Source organism: Periplaneta americana, chromosome 12 (assembly GCF_040183065.1).
Source record: "Periplaneta americana isolate PAMFEO1 chromosome 12, P.americana_PAMFEO1_priV1, whole genome shotgun sequence".
NCBI lineage: Eukaryota > Metazoa > Arthropoda > Insecta > Blattodea > Blattidae > Periplaneta > Periplaneta americana.
The window spans coordinates 101,183,623-101,211,068 of NC_091128.1; the positions used below are offsets into that span (position 1 = coordinate 101,183,623).

The window sequence follows — 27,446 nt, forward strand, 5'->3', positions numbered from 1 at the left end:
ACTTCACCCACTTCTGCCATCTTCTCTTCGCTTCTCCCCATTTCAGCCCTTGCATTCGCAGAAACACTTTCACTTCTCCTCTCGACACTGACCTTCCTTCCCACTAAGCTAATTAAATCACTTTCCGAATCACTTGAATTTTTACTCGTGTCACTAAGCTGCATTGTACTTGTGGTACTTAAGCCGCTCTTATCTGATTTCTTCACATGTTTTCTTATGTATTCTCGATCTCAATATTTCCTGGTTCTGTCTCGCTTCCTCCGGCACGCAATGCTTATTTTGAAATTCAGAAAATTCTCCGTCGTCTATACGTATCTGGTCAACGATCTTGTTATGATCCATCACGACTGCTATTGAATAGACTCTCCATTACGTGTAACGTATATTTTGTCTCAATTCGAATTTCGATCTCTTATCCTCTGTTTAGTTGGGCTGGTCGGTATTGATCTATGCCAGTCATTTTCTTCATTTTCCATACTATCCAGTTTCTGCTATATCTGCGTTGCTTCATCTTATTTCTCTGTTGACCATTCTTCTTCCTCACGATTGTAATTCCATCAGTCTATCCATTAGTATCTTGCGACCTCGTATCCATTTCTTCAGATCTCTTCTGCTCTTTTTCATATTGATGTTCTCGCTTCTTCGTATTTAATAATAATGATGATGATTATGATAATAAATTTATTATTATTATTATTATTATTATTATTATTATTATTATTATTATTATTATTCTGTTCATGGTTCTCCATTAAGGGAAAGAGATGGGTGAAACTTTGTCATTTTTCGAGAAAACTCCCATTTTTTATTATTTTTTTTTTTCATTTTTGCAGAAAAATAATTTCTTTTGCTTTTCATTTACAAATAGATTCTCATGGCGGAAAATCGAAATTTTAAAGTCATTTAAATACAATACTGTGAATTCGCAAAAAATTTCATGCTATGAAGTTGAAATTTTTACTGCATGTTCTGAAATGTATGATTAACAAAATTACGACGCATTTTTTGGATAAAGTAAATATTTTAAACAGTAAGTAAAGTACAGACCTATCCAGCCACTAAAGACATTTTTAACCGACTTTCAGGTCACTTATACATTCAAAATTCAAATTATGGTTGTGCTGTTAAATTATATGCATGTCAAAAATGCTGTGCAATTTTTTTTTTCAGGCCTGTAACTTATATTTTGAGAGAGTAGATAAATTTTGCAAAGGTAGAAAAAAAATGTAATCACTGAAAAGTATTAAATTGATACTAATGAAACTTGGTGGCATTAATACAAATAACAAGATGTTACTGTATAGAAGAAAAAATTAAATCTCTAGTTTAAAAAATGTACCAAATAGAAATTTCATCCCTTAACTGCTTTTTGGCTCCCCAAAGGGCTGGCCGCGGTATCCTAGTTGAGAATCACTGTTTTACTCTACATCTTAGGACAGAGGGCCTCATCATCAAAAAGGTTAGAAACACTGCTCTATATTATCGCCGCGGTCTCATGCTTAACATTCGGCAAGTCTTTGAGCGGCCTCGTGCGTAACATTCGGCAGGTCTTTGAAATTTAATTGTATTATTCGAAATTTTCTCGGGCTTCCAGCCAGGTCATAAGTTGATGATCACTTAACCCTGAAGATGAGGAAGATGAACATCCTCGAAACGTCGGTGGATCACCAACTTATGACCTGGCTGGAAGCCCGAGAAAATTTCGAATTATCACGTCGCCAGGAAAGCTTCAGTAGTTATTTTAATTGTATTATTGTTTTCAATTTCTTGTGTCGCCGCTCCAATCACTCGCCTCAATTTCAATGTTGCAACCAATAAGCTGCTTCCATTATAAAATGACACCTACTTGTCTAATCCACTGGACTAAAACCGAGGTTGCAATGTCTTGTGCTAAGGACGAACATTAAGATATGTGATTAAAAATTATTATTAAAGAGTTATTATTAAGAGTTAAGAATGTCAACGTACTCGTATATGAAACAATAATAATAATAATAATAATAATAATAATAATAATAATAATAATAATAGCCATTTAACAATATACCAACTAATGCTTATTCTTATCAATGAAGTAGACGTGTCAACGTGACGCTTAGAGTGAAACCTACAGAGCAACAATCGGTCGGCAAAATTATGTTTTAAAAGCACACCGCACGTTACTGTATGATGCCGGGATGATAAGTATGAGGCCGCGGCGATAATACCATTACTATTGTCCACCGCTTAAATGATTTAACCACTGTCTCAGTTTTCACAACATCCTATAAAGCTCTGACCCATTCACAAACACGTATCAACATATGAGACGCATTCTGCGTTTCGGACCCATTTTCAAAGGAAAAAAGTGCGTCCTATACATTAGCAAATAATGGGAAATTAATTACTGAAAACGCTTCATTGTTGTACCTGTTCTTGAATGATTATAAGTTTTTTTAATGTCAATAGAAAAATATAAGTGGCTTTCGTAAGTAATTAATGAATTCAGATACTTGATCAGGGAGTGGGGTAAGGGAAATAACCCTCATTTGACATAATTTCCTTTCACCAATGGATTTAGGTGCATCTAAACTGTTTTAGTTTAAAACTATTTATAACATGTTTAATTTAAACCAAATTAAAATTATGAAATTCTTTATTCTGAAACATATACAGTGAACCCCAGTGATCATTCAGTGTTCGTCACTTTTGTACTAGCATTATGTTATATTAAAATATTTAAGAAGTTTTCAAAATTGAACATTCATTGAACCGACAATGTAGGGTGTAATTCCTGGGTAGCTCAGTCGGTAGAGCATTGGTGCACTAAGCCAAAGGTCCTGGGATTGATATCCGGCCCCAGAACAATTTTTCCCTTGAAATTATTCAAGTCTGCTTCACAGGGAGCTATACCTGAAAGCCAGATTTGCACCCACTATAGATGTCGATTAGACTATTTTCACGAGTTCGACTTCCCTTTACCTGCATGGTTGGTGAATCTCCTAATGCTTAGCTTATTTTATCACTCCTGACTGGTGTTTATGTTATCCTTCATGTATCAGGTTTTTTTTTTTTGTATACGTGACAACAGGGAGAGAATGAGGGAAAGAGGAGAGAGATCACCATGTGAAAACTGCATGGTGTATGAATCCCCATTCCCTGAAATTAGCTGTGTCAATCTGTAGTTTGTCCATGACAAGTGACAATAAAGGCACACAGTGATTCAACTAAAGATAAGTGTAGTTTATTACGTTGTGCATTGTTATGCTATTGCAGTGTGTGAAGCGTACACATTCTGAAAACGTACATAATTACTTACTTACTGGCTTTTAAGGAACCCGGAGGTTCATTGCCGCCCTCACATAAGCCCGCCATTGGTCCCTATCCTGAGCAAGATTAATCCAGTCTCTACCATAATATCCACCTCCCTCAAATCCATTTTAATATTATCTTCCCATCTACATCTCGGCCTCCCCAAAGGTATTTTTCCCTCCGGCTTCCCAACTAACACTCTATATGCATTTCTGGATTCGCCCATACGTGCTACATGCCCTGTCCATCTCAAACGTCTGGATTTAATGTTCCTAATTATGTCAGGTGAAGAATACAATGCGTGCAGCTCTGCGTTGTGTAACTTTCTCCATTCTCCTGTAACTTCATTCCTCTTAGCCTCAAATATTTTCCTAAGAACCTTCTTCTCAAACACCCTTAATCTCTGTTCCTCTCCCAAAGTGAGAGTCCAAGTTTCACAGCCATGCAGAACAACCGGTAATATAACTGTTTTATAAATTCTAACTTTCAGATTTTTTGACAGTAGACTAGATGACAAAAGCTTCTCAACCAAATAATAACACGCATTTCCCATACTTATTCTGCGTTTAATTTCCTCCCGAGTGTCATTTATATTTGTTACTGTTGCTCCAAAATATTTGAATTTTTCCACCTCTTCGAAGGATAAATCTCCAATTTTTATAGTTCCATTTCGTACAATATCTGGTCATGAGACATAATCATATACTTAGTCTTTTCGGGATTTACTTCCAACCCTATCGCTTTACTTCCTTCAAGTAGAATTTCCGCGTTTTCCCTAATCGTTTGTGGATTTTCTCCTAACATACTCACGTCATCCGCATAGACAAGAAGCTGATGTAACCTGTTCAATTCCAAACCCTCTGTGTTATCCTGAACTTTCCTAATGGCATATTCTGCAAAGTTAAAAAGTAGAGATGACAGTGCATCTCCCTGTTTTAGCCCGCAGTGAATTAGAAAAGCATCAAATAGAAACTGGACTCTGCTGTAAGTTTCACTAAGACACATTTTAATTAATCGAACTAGTTTCTTGGGAATACCAAATTCTATAAGAATATTATACAAAACTTCTCTCTTAACCGAGTCATATGCCTTTTTGAAATCTATGAATAACTGTACCCTTATACTCCCATTTTTTCTCCAATATCTGTCGAATACAAAAAATCTGATCAATAGTCGATCTATTACGCCTAAAACCACACTGATGATCCCCAGAAAACGTACATAAAAAAAAAACATGTGACAGAACAAGCAAAACTTTAGACATTAAAGATTCTGGCTGCCTAGTTTCGTCTAGGAAAACAAGACTGAATTTAGTGAATAGGTTAATGAAACTTGTTTTGTGAATGATGTGATTTGAATTAAATATCACATAAGATGGAAAATACTTCCAGTAGCTACTGTGTGGAGTGTGAGTACTGGTACAGAATGTTACTAATGTAACATAGTATATAGATCTAAATATTAAGTTAAGTTCACTGATGCAAACAACGACGGTAGTGGGGGGGGGGGGAACCTGCTGCTAGTCTACCGACAGAAACACCAGGAATGTTAGTTAGGTGTCACTGTTCTATATGGATCAGCTTAAGTAAAGATGGATCTTTCTCAAAGATGTTATGTACCGGTAATTCAAAATTGTATTTTTACATAAGCAATAGTTTATTTAATTTAATAATGACAATATAATAATAATCAGGGAAAGGATTTATATGTAAATACATATTTACTTATAAAGCTAATATAATTTATATTTTGCATTATCTTTATGTTTCACAATGTGTAGGGTTGAAAAATCCTACTTTTATTTTCCATATTTTTCCATATTTTAGAGTTTAGTACATATTTTCGTTAATTTCCATATATTTTCCATATTTCATATAAAACAGTCCATATTATATTAGGTTTAACAATAAAACAAAACAAAATTCCATTAACTTTTAAAAATACATTTCAACAATAGAGATTTAAACACATGTTCAGTAATCCCTTTAACATCAGAGTTATTTGAAAATTAGCAGTCCTATCAACAATGGGAAAGTAAGTTACAAAACTGTATTAATTTAATTTAAAATTTTTAACAGACTTCAGTTGTGCAGCTCAACAGTTAAATGCCAGTCAGAGTACACATAGGTTCAGTTTTGTAAATCATACTATAAAGACGGTAAATATGCCAAAAGTACGTCATTCAGTCAATTTAAAATCAAAACTAACAAGTTGCATTTCAGAATTTAAAGAAGATGGTTTATCAACTGACAATAAAATATTATTTTGTAATTTGTGTCAGTGTGCAGTATCATCTACACAAAAGTTCCTGGTGCAACAACACATTACAACTAGTAAACATCAGGCCAACAAACAACTAAATTCCAAGCAGAGACAATTGTTTTTAACACAACCAACAACATCGAATGTAAGATCTGAGTTTAACATCGACCTGTGCCGTTCTCTCATCTCTGCTGATATTCCTCTCTACAAACTAAAGAATAAGGTCTTCAGGGAATTCCTTGAAAAATATACTCAACATACAATCCCGGATGAGTCAACACTTAGGAAGACGTATGCTCCATCCATCTACGATGAGACAATACAGAAGATAAGAGATGAAATTAAAGATAGTTCAATTTGGGTTTCCATTGATGAGACTCCCGACAAAGAAGGTAGACTTGTTGGTAATGTAGTTATCGGTTTGTTAAGTGAACAATATTCTGAACGAATTCTTTTACATTGTGATGTTCTAGAAAAGTGCAATAACAAAACTATAGTTAAACTGTTCAACGAAGCTATGGGTATCCTGTGGCCAAAGGGTATTATGTACGATAATGTGTTATTCTTTATTAGCGATGCTGCCCCTTATATGGTCAAAGCTGGACAAGCATTATCTGTTGTATATCCTAAATTGACTCATTTTACTTGTGTGGCGCATGCATTTCATCGTGTGGCAGAAGTGGTCAGAGACAATTTCCCTAAAGTAGATTTGTTGATTTCATCAGTGAAAAAAGTATTTCTCAAAGCTCCCAGTAGAGTTAACGTGTTGAAAGAAATGTACCCTGAAATTCCATTGCCACCAAAGCCAATTTTAACTAGATGGGGTACATGGCTAGAAGCAGTTGAATATTATGCCGAACATATAGACTCTATTAACAATGTTCTCCTTGCATTGGACTCTGAAGATGCAGTCTCAATTGATACTGCGAAAACAGTTACCTGTGACATAAGTGTGAAGAATGACTTAGCTCACATTCAGCATACATTTTCATGCATCATAAAAACGCTCAAAAGTCTCCAAAATAGGCACCTTTCACTATCTGAAAGTTTTGAAATTATAAATAGTACTGTGGAACAACTGAATCGTGGTAGAGGTAAAGTTGCAGATGCAGTAAGAGCTAAGGTGGACACTGTACTTTCAAAAAACCCTGGATATGAAGAACTACAAAAGGTTGTTGCTGTGATGAGTGGTGAATCAACAGTGAAGATTAACTTGGACTTATCCCCAGCAGACATTGTGAAATTGAATTATGTACCAGTTACTTCTTGTGACGTCGAACGCTCTTTTAGTCAGTATAAATCTATCCTCAGAGACAATAGAAGAAGATTCACTTTTCAGCACTTGAAAGAAATGTTTGTAACCTATTGTTATGGTAACAGACAATAAAAATTGTGTTTTGTTGAAACTACATTGGAAGATAAGGTACGTCCATTATATTTTTTGTTTAGTTTGATTAAAATGTACCAATATTTAACGTACATAGTCATTTTTTTATAATTTTAAGTCCATATTTAATTCCATATTTTGGTAAAAATCCATATTTAATTCCATATTTTGGTAAAAATAACTACATATATATTTACATATTTCATATATTTTTAGTCCATATAAATCCGTTCCCTGATAATAATAATAATAATAATAATAATAATAATAATAATAGTGACGACGACGATGATGATGATGATGATAATGATGATGATGGTCTCAATACTTAATAAAAGTACAGAGTATTATCGTATAAAATACTTATTATTTCTTTCTTAGGAGAAAATGTTTGAAATCACTGACTGTAAAGTTTTGAGAAGTGTAATGCATTCTATTTTGCATGAAATATGTAGGCCTAAGTGGTTGAAAGTAATCCTACGTGATGTAACCCAATATCTGTGATTATAATTAATTGATTATTTCTTTTGTTTTCAGGGTCTCGTCTTGGCAAACAGAGCACGAAGTGTTTCTGCTGGATGGAGTAGAAGCATGTCAGCAGTGCCAAATACAAAACTCTTCATCAATGGAAAATTTGTAGAGTCTAAAACAACAGACTGGATTGATTTGCATAACCCAGCAACGAATGAGGTATGAGGAACTGTTTTACAACACTAGTATAGTGGAACAGATGCATTATAGAGACCTCCCACCATATGGCATTAAATGAAGTGGAAGTGGAAGTGATTTCTCAATGTAATCGATAGATGATTTATGTATTACAGGCTACAAACTGAAGTAAAATATTTCATATAATAATTAAAATCAAATTTAAATGCTTATAATAGAATCAATATTATATTATCATGGAAACTTTCTACTGGTACAAAGTAACCGTGAAATTCAACCAAAATAGCAGTGTCGGATTAATTTCACAATTTAAAAGACATAGGAGTATATATCTCGCTAGATTATTGTTAAATACAAATGTAAATAAATTTAATGTAAAATATGACTATTAGGCCTAGATCTACTGTAGACACAATTTTACTACGTTAAAGATTTGTTTTTTTACAAGTCTTGCATGAAATTTCTTTGACCCTGTTTATTCAACTATTAATTCATTTTTGAAAGCAGTATTTTCTTGTTCCTCGTATGAGATTTTCCATGTTTAAAAAAAAAGTAATTTAATAACCTTCCTACTGCTCCACTCCATAAGCATCCCAGAATAGTCCACATTATGTAACATAACACTGTCTGGAAGTTCAGCAGTCATATTATTTTGAAGGGAATAAACTGCTAAATTTTTCTCGCATAAAAGGTATGGCAATGTAGGAAAATATTGAAATGAAGTATTACATTGATTGCATTGATATTTTACATAGTTTTACATTGTTGATCTGTGTTGAGCCTTCTCTTCCATTCAAGCAGGTCTACAGATAATACAAATACGTAAGTTCGTTGCATACATTATTAATACATATTTTACTCCTTCATGTATTTATCCTTTGTATTCTATCACTTCATTTATTTATTTTTTTCTGAATTTATTTCCTATGAGAATTGTGTAGCAACTACCTAAAAATTAGCGTGTGCACGCATATTTTTAGAAATGTGTACCACACTAACAGTACATTATGACGATATGATATTTTAGATAATACATGGCTTGCCATTTACATTGCAGCAATCTCTTCATATAGGTCTAAACTATGAATTAAGTAGTTTGGGGTCCACACCTGTGGAGTAACGGTCAGCGTGTCTGGCCACGAAACCAGGTGGCCCGGGTTCGAATCCTGGTTGGGGCAAGTTACCTGGTTGAGGTTTTTTCCTGGGTTTTCCCTCAACCCAATACGAGCAAATGCTGGGTAACTTTCGGTGTTGGACCCCGGACTCATTTCACCGGCATTATCACCTTCCTATCATTCAGACACTAAATAACCTGAGATGTTGATACAGCGTCGTAAAATAACCCAATAAAATAAAAAATCAAGTAGTTTGCAGAAGAGTTTAAATGAAAATCGATTTATACTGAAAGCTAGCCTTTCTTTTAATTTTCATAACTGAAGAATTAGAAACTGCTGCAGTCACACACGTCTGCAAGGAAAGAAAACTTGAGCGAGAAACTGAGAGTAAATTTTGTCCAGATTCTTCTAATTAAAAACATCGTAATTCATTACATTTTGCAAAGATTTTTGGTCTTAAAATTCCATTACTCTTGCCTGCATTTGAACGATCTACGGACTTTCAATCAAACAGTGAACTTTTTACTGCCACGAACACCTAATATATGTTAATTAAAGTACATTAAATTATAAAAAAATTTCTCGGTCTCTAAGCTGAGAACAATAACTGGAAGCACTGTCACCTGGCAACACTGTAAGGCACTGAATCAAGTGGTGTGACATAACGATATTTAGAGAGCAGTACTGTAATCTAACCTTGAGCCACTATGCTGCTTCTAAACTGAAGCACATACATATATTGAACAAGGTCCTATTATTCAGTGGCGTCTGGTGATTATATTTGCAGGACTTCCAATTAAACTTGTTTGAAAAAGGAAAAATAATTTTATTAACTGATAAAGTATTAACTTTTTTCCAGTTTCATTTATGAAATAATTATCTACTCAATACAAATATGTATTGTATTGTAAAGCAAAAACTACTTATGGAAGTGAATAATTTAAATGGATATTTACATCTTATTCAAAGTACAGTAGCTCTACTTACTTTTACTATTTCAAAATAATTAATGTATGGATATGAATAAATAGTTCAGAGCTGTTAGGTAAAAAGTGCAACTTTTATATTTTATATTTGTCTCAGTTAGTAAATTACGCAGTCGTCTAAATCTTTAACTATACAGAAAATAAGAACTAGAATTCGACACAAAAATTATAAACTATGCATCTAAACAATTAACAATGATGTGGTGTATGTGGGTCACATATATACGTAGTACAGGTATTATATTACATCAGACAGTATTGTTTCATTTTGTATCATAATACATACCTGTACCATATTATATCGTATTGTATGGTATATCACATGGTATGGTATAGTATCATAATGCATGGTATGGTACCATGGTATTACTTTGCATGGTACGACCATATCTGCAGTATCATATTACATGGTAAGGTACCCATGGTATCATATCACGTACAGTATCCATGGTATATTGTATGATACAGTACCTAGGTATCACAGCGCATGGTACAGTACCTACAGTGTCACATCGCATGGTACAAGTACCTACAACATCACATCGCATGTTATGGTACCTACAATATCACATCGCATGTTATGGTACCTGCAATATCACATCGCATGTTATGGTGCCTGCAATATCATATGGTTTGGTGCGGTACCTACAATATCCATTCACATGGTATGGTCACTACAGTATCACATCGTACTGTATGGTACCTTCAATATTACATTGCATGGTACGATACCTATGGTATCATGACATGGCACTACAGTATCACATCGCACAGTATGGTACCAGTGGTATCATATCGAATGGTACGGTACCTACACATGGCATGATATCCACGATATCACATTGCACAATATGGCACCCACGATATCACATCGCACGGTATGGTACCCATGATATCACATCGTATGGTACAGTACCCACGATATCACATTGCACAGTACAGTACCCACGATATCACTTCGCATGGTACAGTATCCATGATATCACATCGCATGGTACGGTACCTACACATGGCATGACATCCACGATATCACATTGCACAATATGGCACCCACGATATCACATCGCATGGTATGGTACCCATGATATCACATCGTATGGTACAGTACCCACGATATCACATTGTACAGTACAGTACCCACGATATCACTTTGCATGGTACAGTATCCATGATATCACATCGCATGGTACGGTACCTACACATGGCATGACATCCACGATATCACATTGCACAATATGGCACCCACGATATCACATCGCATGGTATGGTACCCATGATATTGATATCACATTGTATGGTACAGTACCCACGATATCACATTGCACAGTACAGTACCCACGATTCACATCGCATGGTACAGTGCCCACGATATCACATTGCATGGTACAGTACCTACACATGGCATGATATCCACGATATCACATTGCACAGTACAGTACCCACGATATCACATCGCACGGTACAGTACCCACGATATCACATTGCATGGCACAGTACCTACACATGGCATGATATCCACGATATCACATTGCACAGTACAGTATCCACGATATCACATTGCACAGTACAGTAGCCCACGATATCACATCACACGGTACAGTGCCCACTATATCACATTGCATGGTACAGTACCTACACATGGCATGATATCCACGATATCACATTGCACAGTACAGTACCCACGATATCACATTGCACAGTACAGTACCCATGATATCACATCGCACGGTACAGTGCCCACGATATCACATCGCATGGTACAGTACCTACACATGGCATGATATCCACGATATCACATTGCACAATATGGCACCCACGATATCACATCGCACGGTTTGGTACCCATGATATCACATCGTATGGTACAGTACCCACGATATCACATTGCACAGTACAGTACCCACGATATCACATCGCACGGTACAGTACCTGCACATGGCATGATATCCACGATATCACATTGCACAATATGGCACCCATGATATCACATCGTATGGTACAGTACCCACGATATCACATCGCACGGTACAGTACCCACGATATCACATCGCATGGTACGGTACCTACACATGGCATGATATCCACGATATCACATTGCACAATATGGCACCCATGATATCACATCGCACGGTACAGTACCCACGATATCACATCGCATGGTACGGTACCTACACATGGCATGATGTCCACGATATCACATTGCACAATATGGCACTCATGATATCACATCATATGGTACAGTACCCACGATATCACATTGCACAGTACAGTACCCACGATATCACATCGCACGGTACAGTATCCACGATATCACATTGCTTGGTACGGTACCTACAGTAACACACCGCACTGTATGGTAACTACGGTATCACATCGCATGGTACAGTATCCACGATATCACATCGCATGGTACGGTACCTACACATGGCATGATATCCATGATATCACATTGCACAATATGGCACCCCTGATATCACATCGTGTGGTACAGTACCCATGATATCACATTGCACAGTACAGTACCCACGATATCACATTGCACAGTACAGTACCCACGATATCACATCGCATGGTACAGTATCCACGATATCACAACACATGGTACGGAACCTACAGTAACACACCGCACTGTATGGTATCTACGGTATCACATCGCATGGTACAGTATCCACGATATCACATCGCATGGTATGGTACCTACAGTAACACACCGCACTGTATGGTACCTACGGTATCACATCGCATGGTACAGTATCCACGATATCACATCGCATGGTATGGTACCTACAGTAACACACCGCACTGTATGGTACCTACGGTATCACATCGCATGGTACAGTACCCATGATATCACATCTCATGGTACAGTATCCACTATATCACATCACATGGTACGGTACCTACAGTAACACACCGCACTGTATGGTACCTACGGTATCACATCGCATGGTACAGTATCCACGATATCACATCACATGGTACGGTACCTACAGTAACACACCGCACTGTATGGTACCTATGGTATCACATCGCATGGTACAGTACCCACGATATCACATCGCATGGTACAGTATCCACGATATCACATCACATGGTACGGTACCTACAGTAACACACCGCACTGTATGGTACCTACGGTATCACATCGCATGGTACAGTATCCACGATATCACATCGCATGGTATGGTACCTACAGTAACACACCGCACTGTATGGTACCTATGGTATCATATCGCATGGTACAATATCCACGATATCACATCGCATGGTATGGTACCTACAGTAACACACCACACTGTATGGTACCTATGGTATCGCATCGCATGGTATAGTAGCTACGATATCAGATCGCACATTATGGTACCTGCAGTATCACATTGCACAGCACGGTACCTACAATATCACATTGCATGGTACCGATGGTATACCCCTACGGTGTTACATTGCAAGGTACATTACCTATGGTATCAGATCGCAAGGTACGGTACTACAGTAACAGATTGTATAGTATGGTACCTATGGTTTCGTATCATATGGTACGTTACCTATGGTATATCACACAGTATTGTTATGTATTGTAGTTGACATTACATTATATCTTCTGGGATGGTATGATAATGGTATGATTTCATATCATAATATCACAAATCTATGTTTCAGGTGGTGACGAGAGTACCAAAGTCTACACAGGCTGAAATGCAAGAAGCTGTAGCATCAGCCAAAGAAGCATTCAAGACATGGTCAAAGTTATCTATACTCACCCGACAGCAAGTGATGTTTAGATATCAGGACATCATCAGGAAAAATATGGTACGTTACTTTTGTTGTGGTTGAGATTCTGATTCCTTGCAAATAATTATGTAAAGAGAGTTGGGGCATTTTAGTCACTACAAAGTAGGTATATCAACAGATTTCTTGAAATGGAAGTAAAGAATAATGCTGATTGTAAACTGTTACTACAGACATTTCTCTCGTGCATTGATTGTCTGGCCATAACCTAATTACCAAACTATAAAAAGACCGGGATTCGATCCTAGATATATCCGGTAAAATCAACGAAGTGGTCGTGATACAGGTTTTCTTGAAAGTATTTCGAATTCCCCTTCCATCCATATATAACTATTGCTGCACTGTTTCTATATTATTGTTTCATTAGCTCTGAATTATTAGTTGCAAATTAATGTGCGTGGCATTTGTTCGGAACTCTAATGGTAGTATGGTGTAGTGTCACATTTAACTCATTTGGTAACATAAAACTTAACACGTGAAAGACAAATAATACATTTTCCAAACTTATATCTATTTAGACTTTTTACTGAATATATCACTGACGTTCGCTTAAAAAAATTTGATTGTAATAGTATTTCATTTAATGCATCGAAAAATCTGAATTCAGATAATTTCTGTTTCCTGCAGAAAGAAGTGGCTAAAAGCATTACAACAGAACAAGGGAAGACTCTTGTTGATGCAGAAGGAGATGTGCTGCGAGGACTACGTAAGTTTTAGGGGATTCTGCCCCTGATTATCTTATATTTTAATACTGTATTGTAGTCACACGCATAATTTTAGTATGCTGTCTATTAGTGACTTTTCGAATCCTGAGCCACTTAAGAAATTGTATAAATCATGCTCACTGTCATTATCTCAATCATTTCCATATCTATAATTTTGTAAGTAAGTTTCTGAGATGTTCAGGAGTTATAATAGAACACTTATCCCTGAAACTGGATCTATGTTAAAACAGGTATGTCTTTCATTCTTACAACTATTTATTGGACCAGTGCCATATCTCGATGTAATATTAAGAGATCACAATCATATTTTGAGGTTACTCTTTCTCCTTCTCTTTCTTCTTCGAAGGAAATCTAATCATTAGCTTTTTTTCATAAATTTGTATTTAAGTTAACACTTTATAGACTATAATTACTTCAGAGAAGAGAGAAGAAACGGAAAGGCTTGATGTGCATTAGGAGGGATTACACCCCATTTTTGTGATCACATTTGCGCGTAAAAGGGAACATCTTGTTCCATAAATGAATGGAATAGGATTACACCAGTAATACAGAAAAGGTCAATGCACACCAAAAGTGATTATTGTTTTCTGTTCGCAATTAAGAACTTAGCTCATACAAGCTAACCTAGATTATGAACTCTTAACAAATGAATTAATCTAAATCATCATAGTGCACATAACTAATTATAAGAATAGCTATATACTCTACCTCGGCACTGTTATTCAGCAGGATATAGACATAGCTATTTGTCTATTGAAGAGCTATATGACAAATGGCTTTTAAGGAACCCAAAGGTTCATTGCCGCCCTCACATAAGCCCACCATCAGTCCTTATTCTGTGCAAGATTAATCCAGTCTCTATCATCATATCCTACCTCACTCAAATCCATTTTAATATCATTCTCCCATCTACGTGTCTGCCTCCCCGAAGGTCTTTTTCCCTCCGGTCTCCCAACTAATACTCTATATGCATTTCTGGATTCGCCCATAAGTGCTACATGTCCTGCCCACCTCAAACGTCTGGATTTAATGTTCCTAATTATGTCAGGTTAAGAATACAATGTGTGCAGTTCTGCGTTGTGTAACTTTCTCCATTCTACTGTAACTTCATCCCTCTTAGCCCCAAATATTTTCCTCAGAATCTCATTCTCAAACACCCTTAATCTCTGCTCCTCTCTCAAACTGAGAGTCCAACCATACACAACAGCCGATAATATAACTGTTTTATAAATTCTAACTTTAAGATTTTTTGACAGCAGACTAGATGACAAAAGCTTCTCAACCGAATTATAACAGGCATTTCCCATATTTATTCTGCATTTAATTTCCTCCCGAGTGTCATTTATATTTGTTACTGTTGCTCCAAGATATTTGAATTTTTCTACCTCTTCGAAGGATAAATCTCCAATTTTTATGTTTCCATTTCGTACAATATTCAGGTCACTAGACATAATCATATACTTTGTCTTTTCGGGATTTACTTCCAAACCTATCACTTTATTTGCTTCAAGTAAAATTTCCGAGTTTTTCCTATCGTTTGTGGATTTTCTCCTAACATATTCAAGTCATCCGCATAGACAAGAAGCTGATGTAACCCGTTCAATTCCAAACCCTCTCTGTTATCCTGAACTTTCCTAATGGCATATTCTAGAGCGAAGTTAAAAAGTAAAGTAAAGTATTGAAGAGCTATATTTTTATTAATTAAAGGATGTTATGTAGTAGTTCCTGGATCTGAGTTATCTTCAGCTAAAGTCAATCCAACACATGTGAACACGTGCAAGTGGTTTTAAGATCTCTGAATTGGCAGCGACTCTTTTGTTTGTTACCATGGGAACAGATCTATTGCTGTTCTATGGTTTACATCATTTTAGCCTTCTACTCTGCAGAGTATAGGTTTTAACCTGGATCTAACCACTTCATCACCTATTTGCGTCATATTACAGAGGTTGTGGAGCACTGTTGCAGTGTGACGTCTCTTCAGTTGGGTGAGACGCTGCCTAACATCAGCAAGGACTTGGATACTCTCTCATACCGCCTGCCACTGGGTGTGACTGCTGGGATAACACCATTCAACTTCCCAGCAATGATACCACTGTGGATGTTCCCTGTTGCCACTGTATTGGGTAATACGTCGGTCATCAAACCGTCAGAAAGGGATCCTGGTGCATGCATGATGCTGATGGAATTGTTGAACGAGGCAGGATGTCCCCCTGGTGTTGTGAATGTAATTCATGGAGCACACGATGCTGTTAATTTCATTTGTGATCATCCCGATATCAAGGCAATTTCCTTCGTTGGGTCTGACCAAGCAGTGAGTAATATAAATATTACACAACAAGATAAATATAATAATTGGTATTGAAACAAACTTATGAGTGAACATCAGGTACCTAAGCAATAAAAGTTAAGAATTCCGCATGTATATTAGAGAGGAAATGATTTCTGTTGAGAGGGCTTTGAGACCTGGTTCACAAGACTCCGAAATTTAACTATCTAACGAAATGGAAAATTTTCCCCTTATATTTTTCTGGAAAATTTTCCACCTAGCCAAACTGTTACTTTATTCACGCCCTTGCTTGCAACTTCAAGAGCTGCATATGTATTGCTCAATTACTATTCTCATTAGGCATTAGATTATCAAACTGAAGTCATAAGTCTTTTAAACATTTTATGGCTATATCATACCGAATCCAAAACAAGAGCTATTGTCACATTTGCTTTACCATAACATTAATATTGATTATAAACAATCGCTGACAAGTAAAATTTGCTGAGAACTCTACTGATCTAATTATCACAACACTATTTGTTTAACATAGGGCTGATGTATGCCTATCATTTTAAAATAATTATTTATTATTGGCTCGGGGAAGGGAGAAAAAAGAATATGATGTGTGGTTTGTGATTCCTTGACTTCGTTATATCTGTGGATTCCCCACTTTATTTTTTACAACAAATTCCTAGTTCAGTTGAATGTAATCTATGAATATCTGAGAAAAAGTGTTTCGTGTAGTTAATTTTCAGATAAGATTTATTTTTAAATTCTGATCCGTTTCGAATTGCGTAAGTACAATTTCCATCTGACTGTGTAATAGAAAAAAATTTGTATTGTGCAAATGGTGGCTATTTGAGTAGCAATTAGTTCATTTAACGATCAACATAACAGTTAAGTGATGATTAGAACAGTGCAGTAATAAAATTTAGCAAAATCAGTAAGCTAAATTAATAAATTGCTAATTAAACTTCGAGGAACATTTCTAATCATATTAGCAGAGTTATAAAACCTTGTAAAATCAACAAACTTGAAAAGAAAAAAAAATCCCCTCAAAAGAATTCTCTGTCTTTCCTAACTTCGGTTTTGTGGTATATTGCCCTGCATAAAAACTTTTCATAGTACGTCCATTTTGTTAGATTACGCTGAATTGGAAGAAAAATATTTTCAGAATAAATGAAATTCTGCAATACACAAGTTTTTCTCCCTTTGTAATCAATTCAGAGTCTGTTTGTTATCTTTGTTTTGTGCTTTGTCATCTTAAATGAGAAAACAGCTTTTGTTGTCAAGAAACATTACGAGATATCTTATCTACTCGCTTATCACTTTCAAAATATGTATAAAGTACGCAGAAAATTGTAAGTTCTTACATTCTTCTTTGGGATTTGTATTAGGACTTGTTAATCATCTTCATGATTTTGCTTTATGAACGTCCTATTAAAGTATTACATTGAATCTTCAGATACACAGAAACCCTTTAATTTTCTAACACATTAAAATAAGAACTATTTATTTAGCAAGTAATTGATGATTCGTCAGTTTAATGATCTCTTACCTAATTCATTTACATAGAGTATTTAAAAGAGCCATGCATTTTTTCATAGAAACTGATGCTTACATTATAATCATCGATTGAAATATAATAAAAAATTTAGAGGGACTTATACATAACATGCTTGAGGAAATAATGTCTTCTGCAGCATGTGTAGTGCAGATAAAGAAAAGCAGAAATATTTATATTTTTGTACCGGTAATGAATTATGAATTGATGCTTTTGTTCCAAAAAATAATAATTCAAACAATTATTAGCTTATAAATTTCCCGAATATTGTGAGCAATGTCTTCTGCTAAAACTCATTGTCTCCAAAACAGGCCGCCTTTAATTGCTGTGAAATATTACAGTTATGTCTTTTAAGACGCTCTTTTTTGCAGGTGGATTTTTTTATTGGTTATTTAACAATGCTGTATCAACTACTAGGTTATTTAGCGTCAATGAGATTGGTGATAGTGAGATGTTATTTGGCGAGATGAGGCCGAGGATTCGTCATAGATTACCTGTTATTCGCTTTACGGTTATGGAAAATCTTGGAAAAAATCCAACCAGGAATTGAACCCACGGCCGAGCACAACTCCGATCAGTAGGCAAGCGCCTTAGCTGACTAAGCTATGATGGTGGCTAAGTGGATCTTAAACCTGATAAATAGAAATATACGTTAATTTTAGATTTTGAGTTTAAAATTAATTAATTTCATTCTTAAGTACGGAAACATCCAAAACACCAGAAATCATCCAAAATCCTAGAACATATTAAAATTAAATCATGTATAATTTAATACAAAGCATTTATAAGCTACTATGTAAACACTTTGTGTTGTCAGCTGCATTTCCGATCTTTGAGATAATCTTCTAAATTTATTAAACTATCGTAATTGGAATGTCCTAATCTTCTTCCTTCCTGCTTTATTTCCATAGCCTTCTTAATTATTCTTCCTTCTGAACATTTCATTAGATTGGTTATACATTTAAAGCTGTATAGCATGTTATTCATAAACATCACACCTTCTCCCACATATATATATATATATATATATTGGCAAAATATTATTTTGAGAGAATTGTACTAAATGAAGTTTGAAGTCATTTTCGCTAGGAAAACATTAATGAAGCAAATGTTGTGTAGATAATTTACTGTACTCCGTATAGCAACTTCTATAAAAATTGGCAGGGGATTTAAGGAAGTTCCAATGATTGCGTGAAACAACTATACTTGAATTAAAGTAATAAAATACAATATATACTTTCTTTAGCACTGTAATGTATTTTATTTGATATTTATGATTTTTTTCACGAATTTCTGATATGGGTCGGAGAGTTAAAATTTTTATAGATATGAACGAGACTCATTCTATACACTTACGATCGCAATTTGTCGCGAATTTTGCTTGTTTTTTCCATTAATGCGTTGAACAAGTTTTTTTATGAATATATTGAATCGTGCATTAATCAGTCACAAAATTCCATTATTTTATTTTCGACAATGAAATCTTCAAAATAACTATGAAAATTTCATGTTTTACAGTGCAGAAAGCATGGCAGCTCATCTGTGAAAAAAATTAAAATCTCTGTGTTGCACATGCGCATTGCTTATGTTTGTTACTAATACAATATGAAGAAATGTTTAAAAGATATTTACCGCATTTTGAGCAAGAGTATGCAATGAAGACTAAGAAATAATGTATCGGAATGAGTGTTTTATTACAAAATTTTTAAATTTAATGTTTAAATTAAAAGTTCTTCACATGTTTAAATACAGACTTTTTCTTTTTCACGAATTACAATAGTTTTATTTACCGGCTTTGATGTACTTTATTCACTATAGTGTCCCTAGTTATGTGAAATACATAGTTAACTTATAACTAGAGCCTAAAATAGGCTCTTAAACTCCTTTATTTATATAAAATAAAAAAATAGGCTTTTTTTTTTGTTAAATAATATCACTAATATAAGATTCAAATTTATTTAATGCAAAATTTTAGGATTAAAAGAAACTTCCACACATTTCACATTTTACAAGGTTACATATGCATACACAAAATGAAGACATTCTGTCTTAAGTTAGTGTTTTTCATTCACCAATCACATTTCCATAGTTTACTTCACAGTAGATGATCAGCACCTATTGTGGCTATGTGTCGCTCACTGCTGTACTTACAAATGGTGAGAAAAAAGAAAGGGGTTGTTATCTGTCTTGGATTATAAGAGAATGCTTATTTGGGTACAACCCAGCGAGTTTGTGTTAAATTGCTGACAGACAGAGGAAGATATAATAATAATAATAATAATAATAATAATAATAATAATAATAATTTGCCCTGCAGGAGTTCTTTTACATGCCAGTAAATCTACTGAAATGAGCCTGTTGCATTAAAGCACACTTAAATGCCATTAACCTGAGCCGGGATCGAACCCGCAACCTCGAGCACAGAAGGACTATGCTACCCAGGCCGACTGAAAGTTGAAATTTTAGGATTGAAAGATTGTAAGAATGAGAAGGGGTGGCCGAGAGGTACTTTTCTATTGTGTTTCTGCTAGGAAGGAGTTGTTATTATCCATCTTGGAATTTAAACGGTACAGGATGTTAAGGAAAACAGTAAACAGTTACGAAAAATGATGCAAAAAAAAAAAACTTAAAAATAGGCACTAACGTCGAAATTGGCATTTATAGGCAATATAAAACTCCTTATACCTATATTTCCATGAAAAATGTAAATATTAAATCTCAAGTTTGTATGTATCGAGGAAAAAAATAGGTTTTTGCCTAAATTCTATATAACAAGTAATCAGTTACAGCAGAAATATAATCTATACTAATAATATTTATTATGGTTATGTCACTTGCACTCGGTAAAAATTGACTTTGAATGTAATATAAACATAAGCGTAAACAGTAAAAATTAATAAATAGTAGCTAGTAGCTGAGTATCACATGAGTTTAAATACATATACCACCCAATAATATATGCATCCTTCCTGCTCCCTGCTTAAAATTAAAAGTCAGTGCGTAGAGGACTGTGGAGTCTTACAGGGATGCCTTGTAAAAGAACTGTAATCCTAAATATCAACTGAATTCCTTTTTCTGATGTACTGTAAATTAACAAATATTAGGAAGACTGTTGGAATTTGATTTATACGTTCGTTCTTGTAGGGAAAATACATTTACGAACGAGGATCTCGGAATGGAAAGCGAGTACAGAGCAACATGGGTGCCAAGAACCATGGTGTGGTGATGCCTGACGCAAACAAAGAGAACGCCCTGAATCAACTGGTGGGGGCTGCATTCGGAGCAGCAGGGCAGCGCTGCATGGCACTGAGCACTGCTGTGTTTGTAGGAGAGGCACAGAAGTGGCTGCCAGATCTTGCAGCAAGAGCAAAAGCTCTGACAGTGAATGCAGGTATGTGGAAATAGCTGCCGGTTATGCAACTGGCAATTCTCGATATAATGTCGACTAACTTCAAAAAAATCTGTGAACAAGTATGTTGTACACTATTTTTCAGATAGCTGTTTGTCCGTGCTGGTATAGCGACAATTTTCCTACCTTCTCCAGTTAGTTCAGGAGTGGAATATTGAACTGCAGATCGAAAATACCTGGTTCAAACCAGGTTGCCTCCTAAATATTTTACAATTAAATTTAATTCTTAATATTTCATGTATATCGTTATCAGTAAAACAGTTGAAACAATTTAATGTATGTAGGTTTATTAATAAAAAAAAAAAGTCACTTTTAAAAGTGGGCCTGCAATTGTTTGAAAATATGTAAGATTTAAATTTGTTATACTATAACTCTCATCTTTGTTCCAGTCATTTATAAATCTGTAATTCTTTGTCTTGTGTATTTAAGGTCATGTGCCAGGCACTGATTTTGGTCCTGTGATCTCACCTCAAGCCAAGAAACGAATCTGTGATCTAGTACAATCGGGAATTGATGAAGGAGCCAAATGTGTTCTTGATGGCCGTGATATCCAAGTTCCTGGTTTTGAGAAGGGTAATTTCGTCGGTGCAACCATTCTCACAGATGTCACAGTGAGTTTGTTGGCAAACAATATTTACAGTGCTGAAGTTAGACATTATTTCATCTAGAGCTAGAATTCGATTGAGCACCCGTTATCTCAGCTTGAGTGGTATTATTGTTATTATCCACATAACTCATAACAGTTAATCATATTGCACATAAATGGGTTTGTGATAGGTGAACTAAAACAATAAATGATGCACTTCAAAAATATAAATTTTATTCAAACATGCAGAACACAATTATTAACAGTATATCTGTAAGGTAATTAGATTACTAATTATAGTACCATTTCACAGTTTTAATAATAATGAAGTTAAAATAAGCTCCTTAACTTTGATTTAAAGAATAATACGATTTTATAAGGATTAAAATATGTAAATCATAATTGCAAGAGAATGCGTATAGTAACAGGATAAAGAAATTTCCAGCATACATTGAACCTCCCTTTTTAATGAATCTCTGGTGACCAATTAGTAAGAGTCTTATTAGCCATTACGTCATTGCATTACTGTAATACCACTGAGGGATCACAAACAGTATAAGAGAGTTGTGGCAACATTGCATTTGAAATACTAGAATTATTGAAGCACAGCCACCTGCATAAATATAAATATTTGCGGCAAGATAACTTGTTCTCTCTACTCGGACTAAGGCTGTCTTAAGTTTGACTAGGAGATTATCCATGTTTGTGTTTTAGGATGATTGATTTTGACTCTTCTTTTCCAATCCTCATTGAGATCATGTTGTATCCATCTTGCACAAGCATATTTTATTTTAAGATAACTACAATATAAATAACCCTCATGGTCTATTTATTGATGGATAAAAAAAATGAATATGAATTATTATAGTTACTTCGACACAAGTTTGGGGGGGGGGGGGAAGAAAAGAAATTAAACATGGAAATTGCGAATGTAAAAAGGATATCAATATAAATTCTGTCTTGTGTAATGGTAACGTCATTAATACAAAAAGAAGACATCGATATTGCAAATTATAATTCTGTATAAATAAGATACATGTATTTACTTATTTACAAATGGCTTTAAGGAACCTGGAGGTTCATTGCCACCCTCATATAAGCCCGCCATCAGTCCCTATCCTGTGCAAGATTAATCCAGTCTCTGCCATCATATCCCACCTCCCTCAAATCCATTTTAATATTATTTTCCCATCTACGTCTCTGCCTCCCTAAAGGTCTTTTTCCCTCCAGCCTCCCAACTAACACTCTATATGGATTTCTGGATTCGCCCTATTTGCTACATGCCTTGCCCATCTCAAACGTCTGGATTTAATGTTCCTAATTATGTTTGCTAAAGAATACAATGCGTGCAGTTCTGTTCTGGGTTGTGTAACTTTCTCCATTCTCCTGTAACTTCATCCCTCTTAGCCCCAAATATTTTCCTAAGAACCTTATTCTCAAACACCCTTAACCTCTGTTCCTCTCTCAAATTGAGAGTCCAAGTTTCACAACCATACAGAACAACCGGTAATATAATTGTTTTATAAATTCTAACTTTCAGGTTTTTTGACAACAGACTAGATGACAAAAACTTCTCAACCGAATAATAACAGACATTTCTCATATTTATTCTGCATTGAATTTCCTCCCGAGTGTCATTTATATTTGTTACTGTTGCTCCAAGATATTTGAATTTTTCTACTTCTTCGAGGAATAAATCTCCAATTTGTATATTTCCATTTTCTGGTCACGAGACATAATCATATACTCTTGTCTTTTCGAGAAATAAGACATGTGACCAGAATAATGAAAATTGAAATGGATTTCTGGAAAAGAGCAGCCAGAAGAAAAACACTGATGTCAAAATAAGCCTACAAAGATTAATTTAAGTGAATGAAGAAGGCTAAAGTGATATGGACATGTTAAAAGGATGTAAAGCTAAATTATACTGAAGACTATCCAGGAATTGGAAATCAAGGGACAGAGACACAGAGGCCACTCACTAAACATCAGACAGAGCAGTATTCATTGCTCCATTCAAGACTTAGATTTAATAGAGGAAAAGAAAGAATTCCATAAAGAAATGCTATAAAAGGATTGTAACATATGTCTGAATGTTTGTTTGCATTGTATTGTCACAACGAAAGACTAGAGAAGAACATTTTTTATAATTAAATAAGAAAAGACCATGATTTCTCTTGCCTGACACAATTCCCTGTCTTCAAGCTCTCGCACTCTTCACATTTGCATCTGTAACTACACCTACTGGTATGAAACTCGTCTCGTATAGTATTTTCACCATTTGAAAACCTGACATTTTTCGATGAATTTTTATTGTAGGGGCAGATTCATGTAATGAGTTCCTGAACCACTTTCTCCAAGCAAAACACACAATTCAGTGGCCTATCGCTTGTTTTGCCATTCCTAGAATGTCTATACGTATTAAAATGGTATTAGTTGAATACTGTATTAGCAATTGAATACAGATTTAACAGTATGCAAATGAGACTTTTTCGTTTTGCAGCCGAGTATGAAATGCTATAAGGAGGAGATCTTTGGACCCGTCTTGATCACAATGAATGTGGACACTCTGGATGATGCTGTAGAGCTCATCAATAGCAATCCCTATGGTAATGGCACAGCTATCTTCACCACCAACGGTGCTACTGCTAGAAAATTTACCAATAACATTGATGTGGGACAGGTGAGTACAATGTCCACTAGTACTTCAGCTCTTTAATTTCGTCACTATTTGCATGGATTTTGTTCAGTCATTAATTCAAAATGTTTGAAATACATCCATACAGTAGTAGTATGAATAATTCTCTGTAACAAAAAATAAATTCAAGTGCAAAATGTCTCGAGTTTATCCAACACTTTCACTTGTGTTATACAAAATTATGAAATTCTTGCATGTGAATATTTGCTTTGTCTTCTGTCTTTCTCTTCTGCTTCTTTTCCTCTTGCTACATTTTGTTCTTTCTTTTCCATCTCAATTATTGAACCTTTCCAGATTACCATTCCAACCATTGTAATTGAAATTTAGTAAACTGTAGTAGCCTACTGTTCATTTTACATACCCAAAATGTCCGTACTAAATCTGTTTTTAAAAATTAGTATAGAACGTTTTCCAGTTTTTGGAGATCGTGCTTTCATGTTTCAGCGCTTTGTTAATGAGATTAATGAAATAAAAATAGCCCATAAAATATGAATACTTGGACTACATTGCTGTACGATGGGAAAATCATGAACTTTTGTGCGTACATTTTACAGGTGGGAGTGAATGTGCCCATTCCTGTGCCACTGCCCATGTTCTCCTTCACAGGTTCACGTGGTTCCTTTCTGGGCGACGCACATTTCTATGGCAAACAAGTAAGTAATGACTGTCTTGTTAGTGTATGTACTCTCATTGTCATCATCTTGTTAAATATAATTATGTTTTTTTGTTCTTGTTCATCAATCATTTAGACATTCACTGTGATGATTATTCCTGCTGAAAAAATGTACACAAAGTACTATGTCTGGTGTACTATATACATAATGCTCTCATCACATATCCTCAATTCATTTTGCAGATCGCGATATACTTATGTAGTTAATTTAGATAGTAAAATATCGTATACAAAGCTTCTTTGACAAGTACTGTTTGCAGAATTAGAGGAAAGCGAATTTTATGATAGTCTGACATTGTAACAATAGTAGTTATTTACGATACGAGTGTTAAAAATGATACTTTATTTTGTGAGTAGGGATGTTTACAAAACGAGGCTGCAGATCGAGTGAAGCAACCCTACAAACAAAATAAAATCTTTTTTAATAGCTCAGTGGTGGAATATTCAACTGCAGATCGAAAATCCCTGGTTCAAACCAGGTTGCCTCCTAAATATCTTACAATTAAATTTAATTCTTAATGTGTCATGTATGTCGTCATCAGTAAAACAGTTGAAATAATTAAAATGTATGTATGTATGTTTCTTAATAAAAAAAATCCACTTTTAAAAGTGAGCCTGCAATTGTTTGAATTGCTTTATTGATCAGTAGCAATTGCTGCTGTATGGCATCTGGTGGAAAGCAATTGACAAATGACGCAAATAGTTGAAAGTCAGTGTTAAAAATATTTTTTTCGCGCTGTTATATACTGTAATAGTCAATTTTTAATGCATTTGCATAACATTAAAAAATCTTTCAGGAATAGCTACGTGAAGAAATAATTTTTGGTTCATAAAATGCTTATCTTGTGTATTTCTAGGTGCCAAGAATTTTGACTATCACAAAACAGTTACTCTCATTTACGAAGGAAGCTGTCCATGATAGATTATTGAATTGTACCTGTGTGAATTTTTATTCAATGAGGCAAGAACGTTCATAAGCTAAAAATTACACAAATATGCAAACTTATGATCTTAAAAAATTACAAAGTATGAAGTACTTGTTTTTAAAATATGATCTTCCATTTTCAACTAATTTAAAAAAGGGGGTGAGGGAGGGGAGGAGATCGAGCTTTTATATAAAGGAAGTCTGATTTTCAAAACATACTGGTACAATCTGATGTCTTAACATGGACCTATTTTCGTTTGTAGAATTTTACTTTACTTTAGGACTGAATTGTATTCATTACTTAAAAAAATATTCAACAAATAATTTTAAATCAATAGCATTGGTTTTTATTTACTGACCTTATAATTGACTAAAAAGAAAAAAATCTTACACAAGGGACCTGTTGTAACAAGTTCAGCTCTCACTTTAGATCTGAGATTTACAGAAAACATTTACATACTTTTAAATTTTTCAAACAATAATGCCTTCTGATTGTAACTGAGCATCATTTTATAAAGGGAAAAATTCTCTTTCAGATTGCAGGAAATGGTTGATGTATATTTTTAAAATGTGAATTCAGTAGTATGGAGTTCTGTTTCATCTTCCTACACTGTTACATCTATTTACCACGAAGAATTTCACCAGTCCTCCAAATGTAATACCCTTCATTTTGTTGGAGTACACTTTGTAATATTTTGCAAACATTGCCACCTACTGTGTCATGTTACACTTAACGCACTTTCAACTTTTTTCACAATTTGAAGACTCCCAACAGAATTGAGTACAATTCATTCCTTCGTAAATGAACAGTACCAGGTATTTCTTATCAGGTTATAAAACCAATATTTGCTCTATCTTACAGTTTTCACAAGTAAAATACTGAAAGGACGAAAAGATGTAAAACACTATGCTTAAATGCTCTAAATATGACCAAACTCTAAAAGTGAGCCAAAATATGTAATTATAAGCACAGTAAAAACCGTACAGATTTAATAAGAAGCTAAAACGTGTTGAAATTAACTTTGTGGTGATAGTAGGGGGGAAAAAATACATCCTAGTCCTATTCACGAACCATCACTTTGGTTAGGATACAAGAAT

General features: G+C 34.9%; 1 protein-coding gene across 1 annotated transcript in view; it reads left to right on the forward strand.

The window, feature by feature from the left end:
• LOC138710722 (probable methylmalonate-semialdehyde/malonate-semialdehyde dehydrogenase [acylating], mitochondrial) overlaps positions 1-27,446 on the forward strand; it is a 38,305-nt gene that overhangs the window by 4,558 nt on the left and 6,301 nt on the right. The window contains exons 2-9 of the mRNA XM_069841787.1: positions 7,478-7,630; positions 13,371-13,520; positions 14,127-14,205; positions 16,168-16,535; positions 21,202-21,448; positions 21,896-22,077; positions 24,556-24,735; positions 25,305-25,403. Coding sequence (XP_069697888.1) covers positions 7,478-7,630; positions 13,371-13,520; positions 14,127-14,205; positions 16,168-16,535; positions 21,202-21,448; positions 21,896-22,077; positions 24,556-24,735; positions 25,305-25,403 — 1,458 coding nt within the window. The remainder of the gene's footprint in view (positions 1-7,477; positions 7,631-13,370; positions 13,521-14,126; positions 14,206-16,167; positions 16,536-21,201; positions 21,449-21,895; positions 22,078-24,555; positions 24,736-25,304; positions 25,404-27,446) is intronic.